This window comes from Convolutriloba macropyga, chromosome 4, assembly GCF_964194025.1.
Source record: "Convolutriloba macropyga chromosome 4, txConMacr16.3, whole genome shotgun sequence".
Taxonomy (NCBI): Eukaryota; Metazoa; Xenacoelomorpha; order Acoela; family Convolutidae; genus Convolutriloba; species Convolutriloba macropyga.
The window spans coordinates 14,076,041-14,090,702 of NC_134471.1; the positions used below are offsets into that span (position 1 = coordinate 14,076,041).

At 42.2% G+C, this 14,662-nt stretch overlaps 1 protein-coding gene across 1 annotated transcript in view; it reads right to left on the bottom strand.

Annotated features, from left to right (window-relative positions):
• LOC142337988 (uncharacterized) overlaps positions 1-14,662 on the bottom strand; it is a 146,319-nt gene that overhangs the window by 88,426 nt on the left and 43,231 nt on the right. Inside the window, exons 8-9 of the mRNA XM_075387622.1 lie at positions 11,712-12,023; positions 11,205-11,480 (exon numbers count right to left, since the gene is read on the bottom strand). Of these exons, the coding sequence (XP_075243737.1) occupies positions 11,205-11,480; positions 11,712-12,023 (588 nt within the window). The remainder of the gene's footprint in view (positions 1-11,204; positions 11,481-11,711; positions 12,024-14,662) is intronic.

Here is a 14,662-nt window from a genome sequence, read left to right on the forward strand (position 1 = left end):
TTGCGTGTTGATGTTTCGTGTACCAAAAGATATATCTCTTAAAATGGTCATAAAAGGTAATTATTTCTTGCAAAAGAAGTATATCAATTTTTACAAACCTCTATTTTATACTGGACCAACAAAAAATCTGAAAAAAAGAGGAAACAACGCGAAAAATTGCAACATTTTGGGCTTAGAAACACCTAAATATGACCTTTTAACCTCGAAATACGGCATTCCCAGTTACTTCACTACTCTAAGCACTTGATGGACTATTAAACGCGGCTAAGGGCCTCTAATGAAACTTGATGCCCGCTGAGCATTATCGGTTTATCCCGTTTTGAAAGCCCAAATTCATGAAAAAGAAAGTGTGAAAACATTTTACAAAAATAAAATAAAAAGACAGAGCACCAAAACAATCCAATTCTTGGATTGTAAAAAATTAGGAGCGCCATAATAGCCGCCTGAAATTGCTGACGCGGCTATTAAAAATCAAAAGATAATCATACTCGTTCTTCTCAACTAGAAAATTTTGTTCGGTGAAAATTTTTTTCAAACTTTACTTGTTAAAGAATAAATAAAAGAGCAGCGAGAAGTCTATTCAATCTATCCAGCGAGAAAGTATTACGTCATAATTTCTTAACCATCTAAGCCTTACAAAAAGATTAAATGCACACAAAATACGTTATATTTGGCATAGAAAGCTCGGAAGAAGTTCGTTTAACATAATTTTCGTTGAGCCTACTAATATACTAAATCGATTGCGCTCTTTTTAGGCTTAAAATTTTCATGTTACGAATACGTATCGGTGACCAATCTGAGCTGAAAATCGGCTCAGACAAAATACCTGCCAGCAAATACAGATAGATTTGTCGGGCCATTTAGATGTGCTTTTTGCCTTGATGTATCGTAGAAAGAAGTTGCTTTTGGGAGATATAACTTTAATAAAAAGTTAACGAGTGTTTTCGCACCTTTATTTTGGTGCCGCGCTTTCTTTTCGACGTACATGTTCAACTGAGTTGCATTTATTGCACCCAAACCGCAAAATTCCATTGAATTGCCTGGATCAAAACAGACTAAATGTTAGATTATTAGTGAATTGTTTTAGAACAGTTATCAATCCTAACTAGTTATCACCAATTGGTTATGATTTAACGTCTATTGGGGTGTATTTAGATCGAGTACCGGCCATTCTGATCAAATTGTACAATACGATCCTTCGAATAAGCAGGCGCTTAATTTCACTCAAGAGGTGGTTACCTTACCTACGACGAGAGAATTAGCCCCCTTTGTTTGAGTACGAGGAAGTGAGCGTATAGATACGTGACTGAGTGGGAGGAGGAGGAGTCATAGTTTGTTTATGTTTTTGTTGAGGTGGTGTTAGTATTAGTATTTTGCTTACAATGACAGACAACGACCGTGTCGCATTGAAGGAAGGCGCTGTCAAGTTCAAAGAGGGAAAAAGTGGACAGTGAAATTGTCAGAAAGGACTGCAGAAGTTTTTGTAAACTCCAAGTCAGACTACCTTCAAACTGCCAACGAGTTAGTGGGACCTCAAAACGCAGAATGAGACAGCTATGCACACAACTGATTGGCTATGAAGAGTATTGACTGGCAAAAAAACTGTAAGACTCATCCTAAAAAACCTCTCATTTAGTGCTAAAAATTGTTATTTTGGCCGGCAAATCTAGCAACCCCCCTTATTTGTTTGGTTTCATTTCCTAAAATCTGTTTTTTTCTTGAATAACGGTCACCGATAACCCACCCCATACCCTTTTTTATTGAAAAAACATCGGATTTGAAAATTTTTGGTCAAAATTTTTGAATTGACCAAATCGCGCTAAATAATATTTATTGGAACGGGTAAAGTCTTATACGAAATAAAAATCACGCGAAGCAAGAAAAAGTTTTGAAAAAATTGACCAGATCTGAAAAAATTGGGAAAAAATCTATCCGATCTTTCTAGCATACTTATATACTAGTTAGATAGATTAAAACGTTGTAAAAACAAGTTTGGGCAAGTTTTTCAAACTTCACAAAAAAAGATCAGGTAACTGATTTTTTTTTCACAATAAGCGCTTATTCTTGGTAACTGGTGAAAATTGTACATTTAACATCAAGGTTCGGAGTTTGAGCAAAGCTCACATCAGTTATGTTGTAAAAACATTATATAGTTTTTATATTAGCTGCTAGCTCACTTCATCACGCCTTAAAAGCTTTGCCTCAAGCGTTACAAGACCATTATAAAAAAGGAATTTACGCATTACCGGGTCTGAGTTTTAATCCTAACGCTTTGAAAGTCCGAAAAACCGCGCACTTTCAATTGAGTCACTTCTTCCGTGATAAAAAGAGGCTAGTTATATGGCATGATGTGGTGAAAAATTCATTGTCCCGTTATCGCAGTAACAACAAAAAGCTTTTAACACCTTCGCAGCTTATTGATGTGCTTGAAAAGTATCAGGAACGCATAGAAGCTATAGTGTATTGCCCCAGAGAGGGAACTCCTGATATCTACGATCAGCTCAAGCGTAGTACTCTAGTTACCATCCACATAGTGAAAGACATTGTGTCTAGACGTAAACAGAAAGACGCTAGTCTAATTAAAGAGTACAGAACATTACACCAAAGACCTGCGCCTGAGCTGAAAACACTCACTATAGTGTTAGCCCATAAGAACAACCTCCGGTCCTTTATAACACGCTCCCGACCGAAAAAAATTTCAAAGCGCCGTCGTAAAACGCTTCGCACCCGTCATGCGTACGAGGAGGCGGAACTTACTCAAGCCATTGATAACCTAAATGTCTCTTAGTCTTGCGTTGTTGTGGGGGTCTACCCGCTGACTGGCGGTGTGACTTAGTTTACTCACGAGTTACGGGCTAGTTTGTGGTTGATACCTTCCAATAGCGCTTTACTAAACGTATTGCTCTCCCCTTTCTTTGAGTTATTCACTACCGTCCGTTTTCCGCAGGTTATCTGGTTTCATTTTTCCTTTTCCATCCTTCTTGTTTCCGTGTCACCTTGTTTCTTTCTATCCCCCGTTTATTTGTTGTATGATATAGTATGTTGAGTTTTGCTGTAGTAAAATTTCTTTCTGCTAGTATGCTGGTTTGTTGTTTAGTCTCGTTCCTTGCTAGGGTGTGACTTAAGTTCATTCTGGAGTTACGGCTGGTTTGTTTCATGACTTTCACCAGACTTGTTTGCTAGCAATTAGTTGTAGCTTTATTAATTTTTGTAGTATGCACTTTTGTTGTCTGGGTATGGTGGTTTGCTAGGGTGTGGCTTAAGTTTGTTCTGGAGTTACGGCTAGTAAATTTCCTGACCTTTTCGACTTTTGGTTATACTACATCGTTGCCGTAAATTGTTTCATGTTTGATGTTTTGATGCCGTTGATAAGGCTCATAATGTTTTGTGCTAGTTTAACTGGCAGTAGCTTCTCTACTTCTTTCTAGTGTGTGACTTAAGTTTATTCTGGAGTTACGGCTAGCTTGTTTGGTTGAGTTTGTTGCTGTGGTCTGCTAGCATTGATTTTCCGCCTCCTCGCTTGTGGTTTACCGTCTCCCTCTCGTGCTATCCCCGCTTCCCGTTTCGTCGCGCGCTATCCGCCCGACGTTTCCGCCCCGCCCGTGCCGTTTTCCCGTTTCGTCGCGCGCCATCCGCCCGACGTTTCCGCCCCGCCCGTGCCATTTTCCCGCTTCGTCGCGCGCTTTTCGCCCGACACTCCCGTTTGTCCGTCTGATTTCCCGTTGCGTCGTGCGTTACTCGTTCGGCGTCTCTTCCTGTCCGTCCCGTCTCCCGTTCTGTCCCGTTTCGCGCTTCCTGCGCACCGTTCTTTCTTTCTTTCGCCGGGTACTATTGTACTCGACGAATATCTTTGCTCTTTGGCGGTTTCCTAGGCAAACCTTCACACTAGGGTTCGGTATAACTCATTTGCGTTGTGTTGTTGCATGTGTATGTACTTTATATTAGTACCGAATTAAACTTGTGGTTCCTGTTTTCATAAGATCATGGCAACATTGCAGGACAAATTTAACAAACTTTATAGTGCGAGGGCAAAATTAGAGGCTGAAATTAATAACATCTATGGCGAAGTTAACAATGCTGTTGATAAGCAAGACAGAAAAGTTAAGATCGAACGTCTGATTGTTAAGTGCAAGGATGCTTTTACTAGAGTAGTTGATAAGAATGAAGAGCTCTTTGATCTGGCACAAAAGACTGAAGATCCAGATGCTGCCTGTAAGAACCTTGAAAAATGGTTAGAGGCTGTAACAAAGAAAACTGATGAGTTCATTGCTACTGCTCGAGGGTATATCAATACGGTCCATGCCAAAAAGACAGCAGAGCTGTATACATCTCACCATCAAAGACCAGGTTCACATATGACCTCCTCAAAAAGACCAAGTCAGCGTGAACCAGACTAAGAAATATCAAGACTCAAAAGAGAGGAACTTGAGAAACAACATGAGGCAAAGCTTCGCATTACTAGACAGCGTCTTGAAATTGAAAAAGAAACAAAATTGCGGGAATTGGAAATTGAGCAGCTTGAGGAGGATCATCCCAAGGAAGTAGCTGCTGCAGCCCTTGAGGAAATTGATTTGATGACAAAATGATCAGCAGACGGGTCTGGTACAGGCAAAATCAGTGGGCTCTTTACGGAAAGAAGTTCAGTCAAGAGCAAGAAACTTGTTGAAGATTGGTTTAATTCGTCACCGGCCGGGAACATGGCTGATGTTGCAATCGAACCGAGTTTGCACTTTTCTGGTTCCATCGCCCAATCCAACCAAGCAATTGTCCAACGACCTTCTTCAGCTCAACTTCCAAACTCACACTTCAATCTCAATACACATGGTCAAGTTGAGGCCAACATCAACCTCCCTGTCCATGAGCCGCAAGAACCAAGTAGTAGAACCAATGTAACCAATGATGCACATGTTGCAAACAACATCATGCAAGAGCAGCAACAGCCTCAATATACGCCTCCATCACCCCCAGTAAACTTTGGTATGCCAACTCAACTAAACGCCCCAAACACAGCCCGACAACTGTCACAAGCAACAATGCACTTCGATGGTTTACAGTTAGATCATTAATTCCCGCGCAGGTCGAGCATGCCGGGACAGTTGAATTTAGTCTGCCCTCCGCGTTCACCACCTTCAAATACACTCGTTAATGCTCCGCTAGCACTTAATCCGCAACAAGCACACATAAATGTACCAGCCCCCATCCCCCGTTCTAAACCCCGCACCACCGCATTTGCCGTTAATACCACCAGCATTCCATTTTCCTCCTGCGTCGCCACAAGCACTCCCACTACACGCCACTAACCCCGTGGCGAATAGTGTCAATCTGTTATCCCATTCTCCGCCTGCACCACTCATCCCCTCCGCAAACTTTTTTGTACCTCAATTAATCCATCCACCACCCCCACAAAAGAGTTTTCAGCCCCAAAATTTTGTCCCTATAACCCATGCACCTCCTGCTCCTCCGGATCCAAATGTCTGGCGTTTTCCGGCAGCAGTCCCATCTAATGCAGTACCACTTGAACGTACATCTGCAAACTTATACACCGCACAACCGGCCCCGTTAATCAACCCTCATATCACTACATCGCTCCGCTCCTCTCATATACAAGCAGCAGCAGGCGCTCAAAATTAAGTAGCATCAGACTTCATGCAAGCGAATCCATTTAGTTCTTCCACAGGTACCGCCCCCACCTTTGTCACTCCGATCATTCCGCCAACGTATGGAGCTACAGTTCCGAACCCATTGTGTTGGGGTGGCCCGCCGCATCCCACACCTTCGGCTCCTTCTTTTGACTCTGCGGATTTGATAAAGCAGTTTGCGGAGGCAATTACTTGTAAGAAGAACGATCCACTGCCCGAGTGGAAATTGTCACAGTACAATGGTGATCCGCTGCAGTGGCACAAATGGTTCAGACAGTTTAAAAGCGCCACAGACGCACAGTCCTTGACTGATGATGTCAAGTTAACATAATTAAAATCTCTTTTAACTGGAAATGCTAAAACCACCATCGCTGAGTTCGCATACTGTGGTGTGTATAAGGACGCACTTAAGACACTCGAACTTAAATTTGGCCAACCACAGGCAGTAGCCAGTGCACACTTAGAAAAACTCAGCTCTTTTCCTCCATTAAAGATGCACAATAGTGATAACATCATAAACTATTCTGCAACAATTTCAAGTCTTGTTGGGGTCTTTAAATCACTTTCATATGACTCAGACCTTTAGAGCGCCCAATCTGAAAGAGTCTTGGTCACTCTTCACAGTGAAGAAACATTGGGTAAAGCCAACACTCCTTGACTTCAACGATTGGTTGAAGGAGAAGGCCGAGGCACATGATTTAATGCAACGAACTTCATCGAAGGCAAGAACTGAGGATAACACCAACTCAGTAGTAAAGACCAAAGTTGCCTCAAGAACTTTTGCTGCTAATACACAAACTAAGGGCACTCAGAGACCAGCCTCAACATCGGCAACGACTTCAAACCCTCGCTGTATTGTGTGTAAAGGTAACCATCGCATCTGGGAGTGTAGGGTATTTAAAGAAAAGTCTCCCACTCAGCGAGCAAGGGTAGTGGCGGAGGCAAAACTGTGTTTCTCATGTTTGAGAGAAAAACATCTGTTCAGGCAATGCCCAAATCCTAGGAAATGCAGAAAGGACGGTTGCAACAGCTCCCACAATACACTACTCCATGGAACTGAGAGGGTTTATCAATCAAACAACAACAACAGTAATTCTAATGGTGGCGCAAATCAAAGTAAACTTTCTGGTGTCCAATCGTCGAGTAAGACCACCACTTTGTCATCTGTGAGTAATGTGAAGGGCCTCCTTCAGGTGACTGAATTACAGTTGAAGAGCTCTTCTGGTAAAGATACCACGGATTTAGTTTTGTGCGATACCGCTCGCAGTAACTCTTGGGTGTCCAATGATCTTGCAAATAGACTTGGTTTGCACGGTTCAGCATTGAAACTAACAGTCAAGGGCATATGACATGGAGTCGTACGGCGCACTTAAACAAGTAGACCCACGATCCACATCGGATGCGCGTGCGCATGATATTCTTGAAAACACCACCGTGCATAATGGAATAAGGTACAATGTCGGAATGCTATGGGCTGAAGGTAACATCGAGAACTGCCCTACAATTACTTCTCAGCTCTTTTTCAATTAAAATCTTTGGAAAAGCGGCTTGCGAAAGACCAGACTTTAAGGGAAAATTACTCGAATACCATCAAAGAGGACTTAGACAAAGGCTACGTAGTAAGGGTCAAAGATGCTCATAAGGTGGAAAGTCGCTCGGAACGAGAGTGGTACCTACCACACCATCCAGTTGTTAAGCCGAACAAGCCGGGCAAGGTCCGTAGGGTACTAAATGGAGCAGCTAAATTCCATGGCGCATCTTTTAATAAGTCATTACTCACCGGAGCTGACTTACTGCAAAACCTATTCTATGTACTCCTACGGTTCAGACAACATACATTTGCCGCATCCGCCGACATCGAGGGAATGTTCTTTAAGGTTGGAGTGTTACCATGTGTTCAGCCATCATTGCGCTTTTTGTAGCGGAAGGACCCCACATCAAATGTTGTGGTAAACCAGTATACACGCCACATCTTTGGGGCAAAAGATTCGCCCACCTCAACGCACTTCAACGCACGGCAAGTGATAATGCTAAGGAGTACCCAGAAGCTGCAAAAGGCGTCCTTGAGAACTTCTACATGGACGATTTTTTAGACTCAATGGAATCCCCCGAGAGGGCCCTCATTAGGTCGAAGGAATTGGTACATCTTCTCCATCTAGGTGGGTTCAAGCTTACTAAGTTTGTAAGCAATGTACCAGATCTGGCTGACCAAATTGATGGGTCTGCTCAATCAACTGAGCCGAAGGTCATCGTTTCATCCAAGGAGGAATCAATGCACGTGCTTGGGCTTAAGTGGGATCACAACAGCGATACTCTGGTTGTGAGCAAGGGTACTAACAGCACCATCACGAGAAGTTTAACACAGCGCTTGGTCCTAAGTCTTGTGTCAAAGGTCTACGACCCAATTGGTCTTGTCGCACCGTTCACTGTTGGTGCTCGGTTAATCTTGAAAGACATTTGGCGGGTCAATGGACGAAGTTGGGATGACGAGTTGCCTAAAGACACAGTTGACAGATTCCTTGCCTGGTGTGATGAACTGCCGCGGTTAGCTGAGATCACTTTACCGAGAAGTTATTTTTCAGGGCCATTCCAACATCTTGAACTCCACATGTTTGGTGACAGCTCGCAAGACGTATTCAGTGCAGTAGGTTTTCTTAGGGCTCAAGTAACTTGCACCTCCGGGGAGTTTATAACAGAGCTGGCCTTTGTCTTGGGCAAGGCCCGTGTTGCACCTCTGAATGTAATGACAGTTCCTAAGTTGGAATTACAAGCCTCGCTGCCCGTTTAAAAAGGGAAATCTGTCGAGCATTAACGGTTACTGTGGACAAAGTCTTTATGTGGACAGATAGTACCATCGTCTTGAGGTGGATAAACTCAACAAACAAACACCCCATCTTCATTGCAAATCGTGTTAGTGAAATCCTGGAGAACACCAGCGTTGACCAATGGAACCACGTCGCCACTTGTGATAATCCGGCAGATGCTGGCACGCGTGGTATGTCCGCTGAAATTTTGCAATCAAGTAGCTGGGTGAGGGGTCCTGACTTCTTGAGAACTAAGCAATTTCTTTTTGTTCCAAATACTGACGTCGTTGATAACATCAAGGTGGGCGTTGTAAATAAGGAACAAGATGATGACTCCATCTCATCTCTAGCCGCATCCGTAACCAAGACCCCTAAGAAACAAAGCATTAGTCTAATCCCGTTTGATAAGTTTAGTTCTTATCAAAAATTACTTCGTGTCACCGCTTATGTGCTCCATCTCTTACCATCTCATGAAAGTTACCGTACCGTAGACGGCAGCATAGCCGACCCTGTTGAGCTTGACGAAGCCGAGAGTCATCTCCAGTGCTTGGTTCAGGGAGAGTCCTTTAATACTGAAAGAAAGGATCTTCTTGGCAACAAATCCGTTAAGAAGAGCAGCCGCATTGATCAGTTTACTCCGCTTATTGGGCCTCATGGTCTCATCCGTTCTTCTGGTCGACTTCGACGGCTAGGGGAAATTAACTTTGACACTAAGCATCCTATCGTAATGGATGCGCGTCATACTTTTGTTAAACTATTTCTGCGGCATACTCATTTGAAGAACCATCATCAGGGCGTCGATTACTTAAGGTCAAAGGTACAGGAACTTTATGCCATCCTAAAACTACGTTCTACACTGCGTTAAATCAAATCAAACTGCGTCTTGTGTAGAAAGTTCCGCGCAGCAACCATTCAACCTATCATGGCAGACCTCCCAAAGAAGAGACTCGCATACCAGTCTCCTCCCTCTACCAACACCGGGGCTGATTACTTTGGCCCATTCTACGTCACAGTTCGTCGGACTACCGAGAAGAGGTGGGGATTTCTCTTCACTTGTCTCACTACTCGTGCTGTCCATGTTGAAGTCGTCACGTCCATGGACACTAGTTCGTGTGTAATGGGAGTGGAGCGGTTCGTCTCCCGTCGGGGTTCTCCTGCTATGATTTGGTCGGATAATGGTACGAACTTCATTGGAGCGGAGAAAGAGCTCCGTGAATGTATGGAAAAATGGAATACGCTTAACATTGCCACCGAACTTGCACATAAGGGCATTAAGTGGAGGTTCAATCCACCCAGTGCGCCTCACCAAGGTGGCATCTGGGAGAGGTTAGTTCGTAGTTTCAAAAGAGTACTGTACACTATCCTCGGTAAGCGTCGCCTCACAGATGAGGTGTTGAACACTACTTTTTGTCTGGTCGAATACGCACTAAACTCACGTCCCTTAACGCCTGTATGCGCCGACCCGTCCAACTTAGGCGCAATAACACCTAACCATTTTCTACTCGGTAACCAAGCAACCAGAATTCGGTCTATCGTTGGCGTCGACGAGTTCGATCATCGTAAGCGGTACGCCCGTGCACAGTCCTACGCCAATGCAATCTGGACACATTGGCTTAAGGAGTATGTAACTGCGCTGAACCGTAGATCTAAGTGGCAGACGCCTGCCGAGCAGCACCTCAAGTTTGGTGATTTGGTTTGGATCGTTGAAGAAAGCAACCCTAGGGGTCACTATCCAACTGCTCGGATTGAAGAACTCCGTTACGGCTCCGACAGCGTCGCCCGCTCCGCCGTCGTACGCACTTCGTCCGGATCGCTCGTCCGCCCGCTCGTTAAGCTCGTACCGATCCTCCCAACATTTTCTCCCGGGCCGGAGGATGTTACTGAGTAAATAAAAGAGCAGCGAGAAATCTATTCAATCTATCCAGCGAGAAAGTATTGCGTCATAATTTCTTAACCATGTAAGCCTTACAAAAAGATCAAATGCACACAAAATACGTTCTATTTGGCATAGAAAGCTCGGAAAAAGTTCGTTTAACATAATTTTCGTTGAGCCTACTAATATACTAAATCGATTGCGCTCTTTTTAGGCTTAAAATTTTTATGTTACAAAAACGTATCGGTGACCAATCTGAGCTGAAAATCGGCTCAGACAAAATACCTGCTAGCAAATGCAGATAGATTTGTCGGGCCACTTAGATGTGCTTTTTGCCTTGATGTATCGTAGAAAGAAGTTGCTTTTGGGAGATATAACTTGAGTAAATAGTTAACGAAAGAGTGTTTTTGCACCTTTTTTACTCAATCCCTCCACTGCTAGCACACCTGTAAAAAACAAAAAAAAATTCTCTTCAAATCGTAGAAAATACAATAATAAACAATAACTTCACAACTCGGACGCCTATTTCTATTGCCAATGGCATCCCACTTTACTGTTTTCTATTTATTTAAAAGTACAATGATGCCATGAAACATAAAGTCGGGGTTTTTACTGTAAGAGATGAAAGAAATGATTTATATGGAGTTAAAGAAATGGTCACCTTCGACTTGACAAAAATTCAGTTTTAAAGCGAAGTATTTATATAGTTAGGGTTTAATATCCTATGCTAGGCTCAGTTCTATACTGGCGTTGACATTTCAATATAAACTGTTTTTTGCTGATTTTTTAGTGCAGTTTTTAGTGTTCCTGCTACCCAAACTTAAAAGTACCAAGTTTTCACATGTTTTTTTCCTGACTGTGAAACAAAAACAACTTTTACGTTCCTACCTGTACAAATCGTCGCAGTCACTGAAGAGGGATGATTGGTTCCAATCTCACATCTGGCACCAATTGCAACGGATACGGTGAAGTTATACTGAGTTCCAGGGACCAGTCCAGACATTTGGAGAGGCCAAGTGAGCGTTGATTCGTTAAAGATTGTCTGTGGAATCGAGGGATTTGCATCAACAGAAAAGTAGTCCCACCCTGTGTTTGGAGTAATTGACGAAAGCTCAATGGTTGTGGCATTGATTTGAACAAAGTTTGCTTCGATGTCATACGGATCTAAAACAACGGTAACATCAGAAAGGCTGGGTAAGAATTAATCGAAAAGAAACAGAAAAGATAGCAAAAATACTGTTAGTAACTGAAATGAGATCGTCAGTATGAACTCCAGTGAAATTTGATATTACACTTGACAGTACAGAAACTTTAGAATTACTTAAACTTACTTCCAAATCAAAGAAAATTGTTCCCCAAAAAAGTTTTAAACCCAAAAAACAATATTGAACCAACCTGTACAAATTGTTACCGAAGTCACAAAACTATCTAATGTAATCCCTCCACAGTCTGTGCTGGTTCCAATAACGGAGATAAACTCCACATTGTAACTTTTTCCTGCGGATAAGTTATTCAAAATCACGTTGCCATCCGCGGATTCTGATTGGATCCGTGTGAAATATGTTACTCTGACTCCGTTTTCCAGTAGTCCAACCACAGCGTAAGTATCGGAGGACTTGATTAAGCGTCCAATCAAAGTTATCGAAGACTGATTCACAATTGCAACGCTGAGTTGATCTTGTGGGTCAATATAAGGTGCATTGGGCACTAAAAACATTTCAATACACAAAATTGTCATTTATTTCTATGACTATCGGGTTCATCAACTGATTTTTTGTCCAATATTTAGTTCGACTGCGTCCACAGAAAGGATTGAAAACTAATGGACGTCTATGTAAAACTTTTAGATTTTGTTCAAACTGATCGAATGTGAAAACTTAGAAGATTGCAATCGGAAGTTCAAGCAGCAGCACTTCAGATATGGTATGCCCAAAAATTTAGTCGCAAAAGCGGCCAATGGGTCCTGGTAACAATCTATATTCACTAGCAAGAGAGCTGCAATTGAGGCTTGCAAAGCAAACCCGGGTTGAAGTTTCTTTGATTTCACACAAGGATCTTATATGAATTCATACTGTACTGCACATGCCTAATTTAATAGTTCGACCCGACCCTACTATGAAACCTAAGAAAAAATACATAATCCTAGTATTGTTACCCGGAATCATAATTTTTCTCCGTTCGTTTTTGTGATTCAACATTTATCAATAAACCATCTTTGATGTGGTTCTCCGGCCCCAGTTTGTGATGAAACAAAATACGGCTCTACATCAAATTTGGCTCTACTTGATCATTTAATTCTATGTATATTACTATATTTTCGATACTCTCTAATGCTAGGTTATTCCTATGAATAATGATTTGAAGAAAATTGCAGGAATTTTTGTTGCAGATCACATCAAAAACGTGTTTTACATACGTCCACGAAATATAACCGACTAACGTTAGGCAATTAACTCTCAAACGACTGAGGAGCGGTTGGCTTCAGCTTAGAGAGGCTAGCTTAAACTTAATTGAGGAGGCGGGGGGGGGGCAGGTTAGCGGGTGGAACGAAGAGGAGGAAGGTGAATGGAATGGGATGGTTTGTGGTGTTGCAGGCACCACGAATTTATGCCTATCCTTAACAGTTTAAACAAATTTAAAAAAGAGAGTTTCCTAAAAAGACCAGCAGGACAATTAGATTTGCTGGAAATTTCACAATTAAGCTTTAATTGAACTGTAGACTGCCAAAACGATATAATACTTTAAGTACTCTTTATTCACATTATAGGGACCCAGGTCGAGGTGGCCAGACCGAAGTGACCCCTGATCAGACGAGTTTCGAGCGCACACATGTTCCCGGTGCGCTCGAATTACATGGTCTGGAAAAGGCTTCGAGCGCACTTTTGTCTGGACAATGGTCTGGAACTTGCCTGATCAGAGGCCACTTTGTTCTGGGACGGTCTGATCAGAGGCAGTTTCAAGCTCTCACTAGTCTGATCAGAGGCCGATTCGAGCGCACACTAGTCTGACCAGAGACCAATTCGAGCGAAATTTTTTTCAATTTATTTTTGTTTTCTTACTGACTTTGGTTGTCTCGGGTGAGAGACAACAATAAAACAGCATTCTGATCGGAACTTCATCTGAGAATCTGATGGGTTTGATCAGAACCAAGGGGTCCAGCTGATAACAAATGCCGGTCTCCTCAAGAAAAGATTTTGAATCAAAGTAGATCAAGACGTTTTTATGCAGAGCTGTCTAAGTTCATTTTTTCAGTTAAAAGCAGAAAAAAATGGCATACTCAGTAATTTTTTTGATCATTTTTTTTTCGATTTACTTTCATTAACAATACTTTCAGGATTGGTTTTTTTTGTTAGTTGAATATAAGATTGATAAAATGATAGATGAAATGAATATATTATAACGATATTGAGAGATTTGTTCTTGTTCAAAATCATTCTCTGATCAGAGGTGATTTCGAGCGCACTTTAGTCTGGGACAATATTTCGAGCGCACTTTAGTCTGGACAATGGTCTGGAACTCGTCTGGACAATGGTCTGGAATTTGTCTGATCAGGGGTCACTTCGGTCTGGAACTCGTCTGATCAGAGGCGGCTTCGAGCGCACTTCGAGCGCACTACGCTCTTCGAGCGCACACTCGTCTGATCAGAGGTCACTTCGGTCTGGGACGGTCTGATCAGAGGTCACACTTGTCTGGGACGGTCTGATCAGGGACAATTTCGAGCGCGACCTCAACCGGGGGATTCTTAAAGCAGTTAATGTTATATGTGTCATATATGATCTGGAAGGGTTATCAATAAATTTTTACATCTTCCGAAATATAAAATCTCTCTTGATTTTGAACATTTATGTATGATTCCTAAATGATTTTCAGGAACTCATTTTGTGATCTTTGTTTGACAAGCCGAAAATCAGACATATCATAAATGACACTGTATGATTATCAGGAATAATATAGAACTTCGAATGAGAACATAATCGGCTAACGTCGGAAGAATAGCTCTCGAAGGACTAGTGGGAGCTCTAAGCAATTGCAACTTGTTTCAGTCGGGGGGGGGGGGTGTTTGGTAGCCTAAATGAGACTAAGGAATTCACTAGGGGCTTGAAATAAAATCATTAGAGGTTAAGATATACCACTATTAAGATTTAAAGTGAAACAATGACGCAAATTTCGGCGCAAATATTATTTATCTTTCAAAATTATTTTGCCGCCAATTGAGTTCAGCTGATTGAAATTGCGATTGAGCGAGAACTTTAGATCACGCAAAACGCAAAGAGGCAAGGTCGTAAAGGACACTCGAAAAGTCAAAAGACTGTAAAGCGAAATTTTTGCATTAAAAACATAGCCAG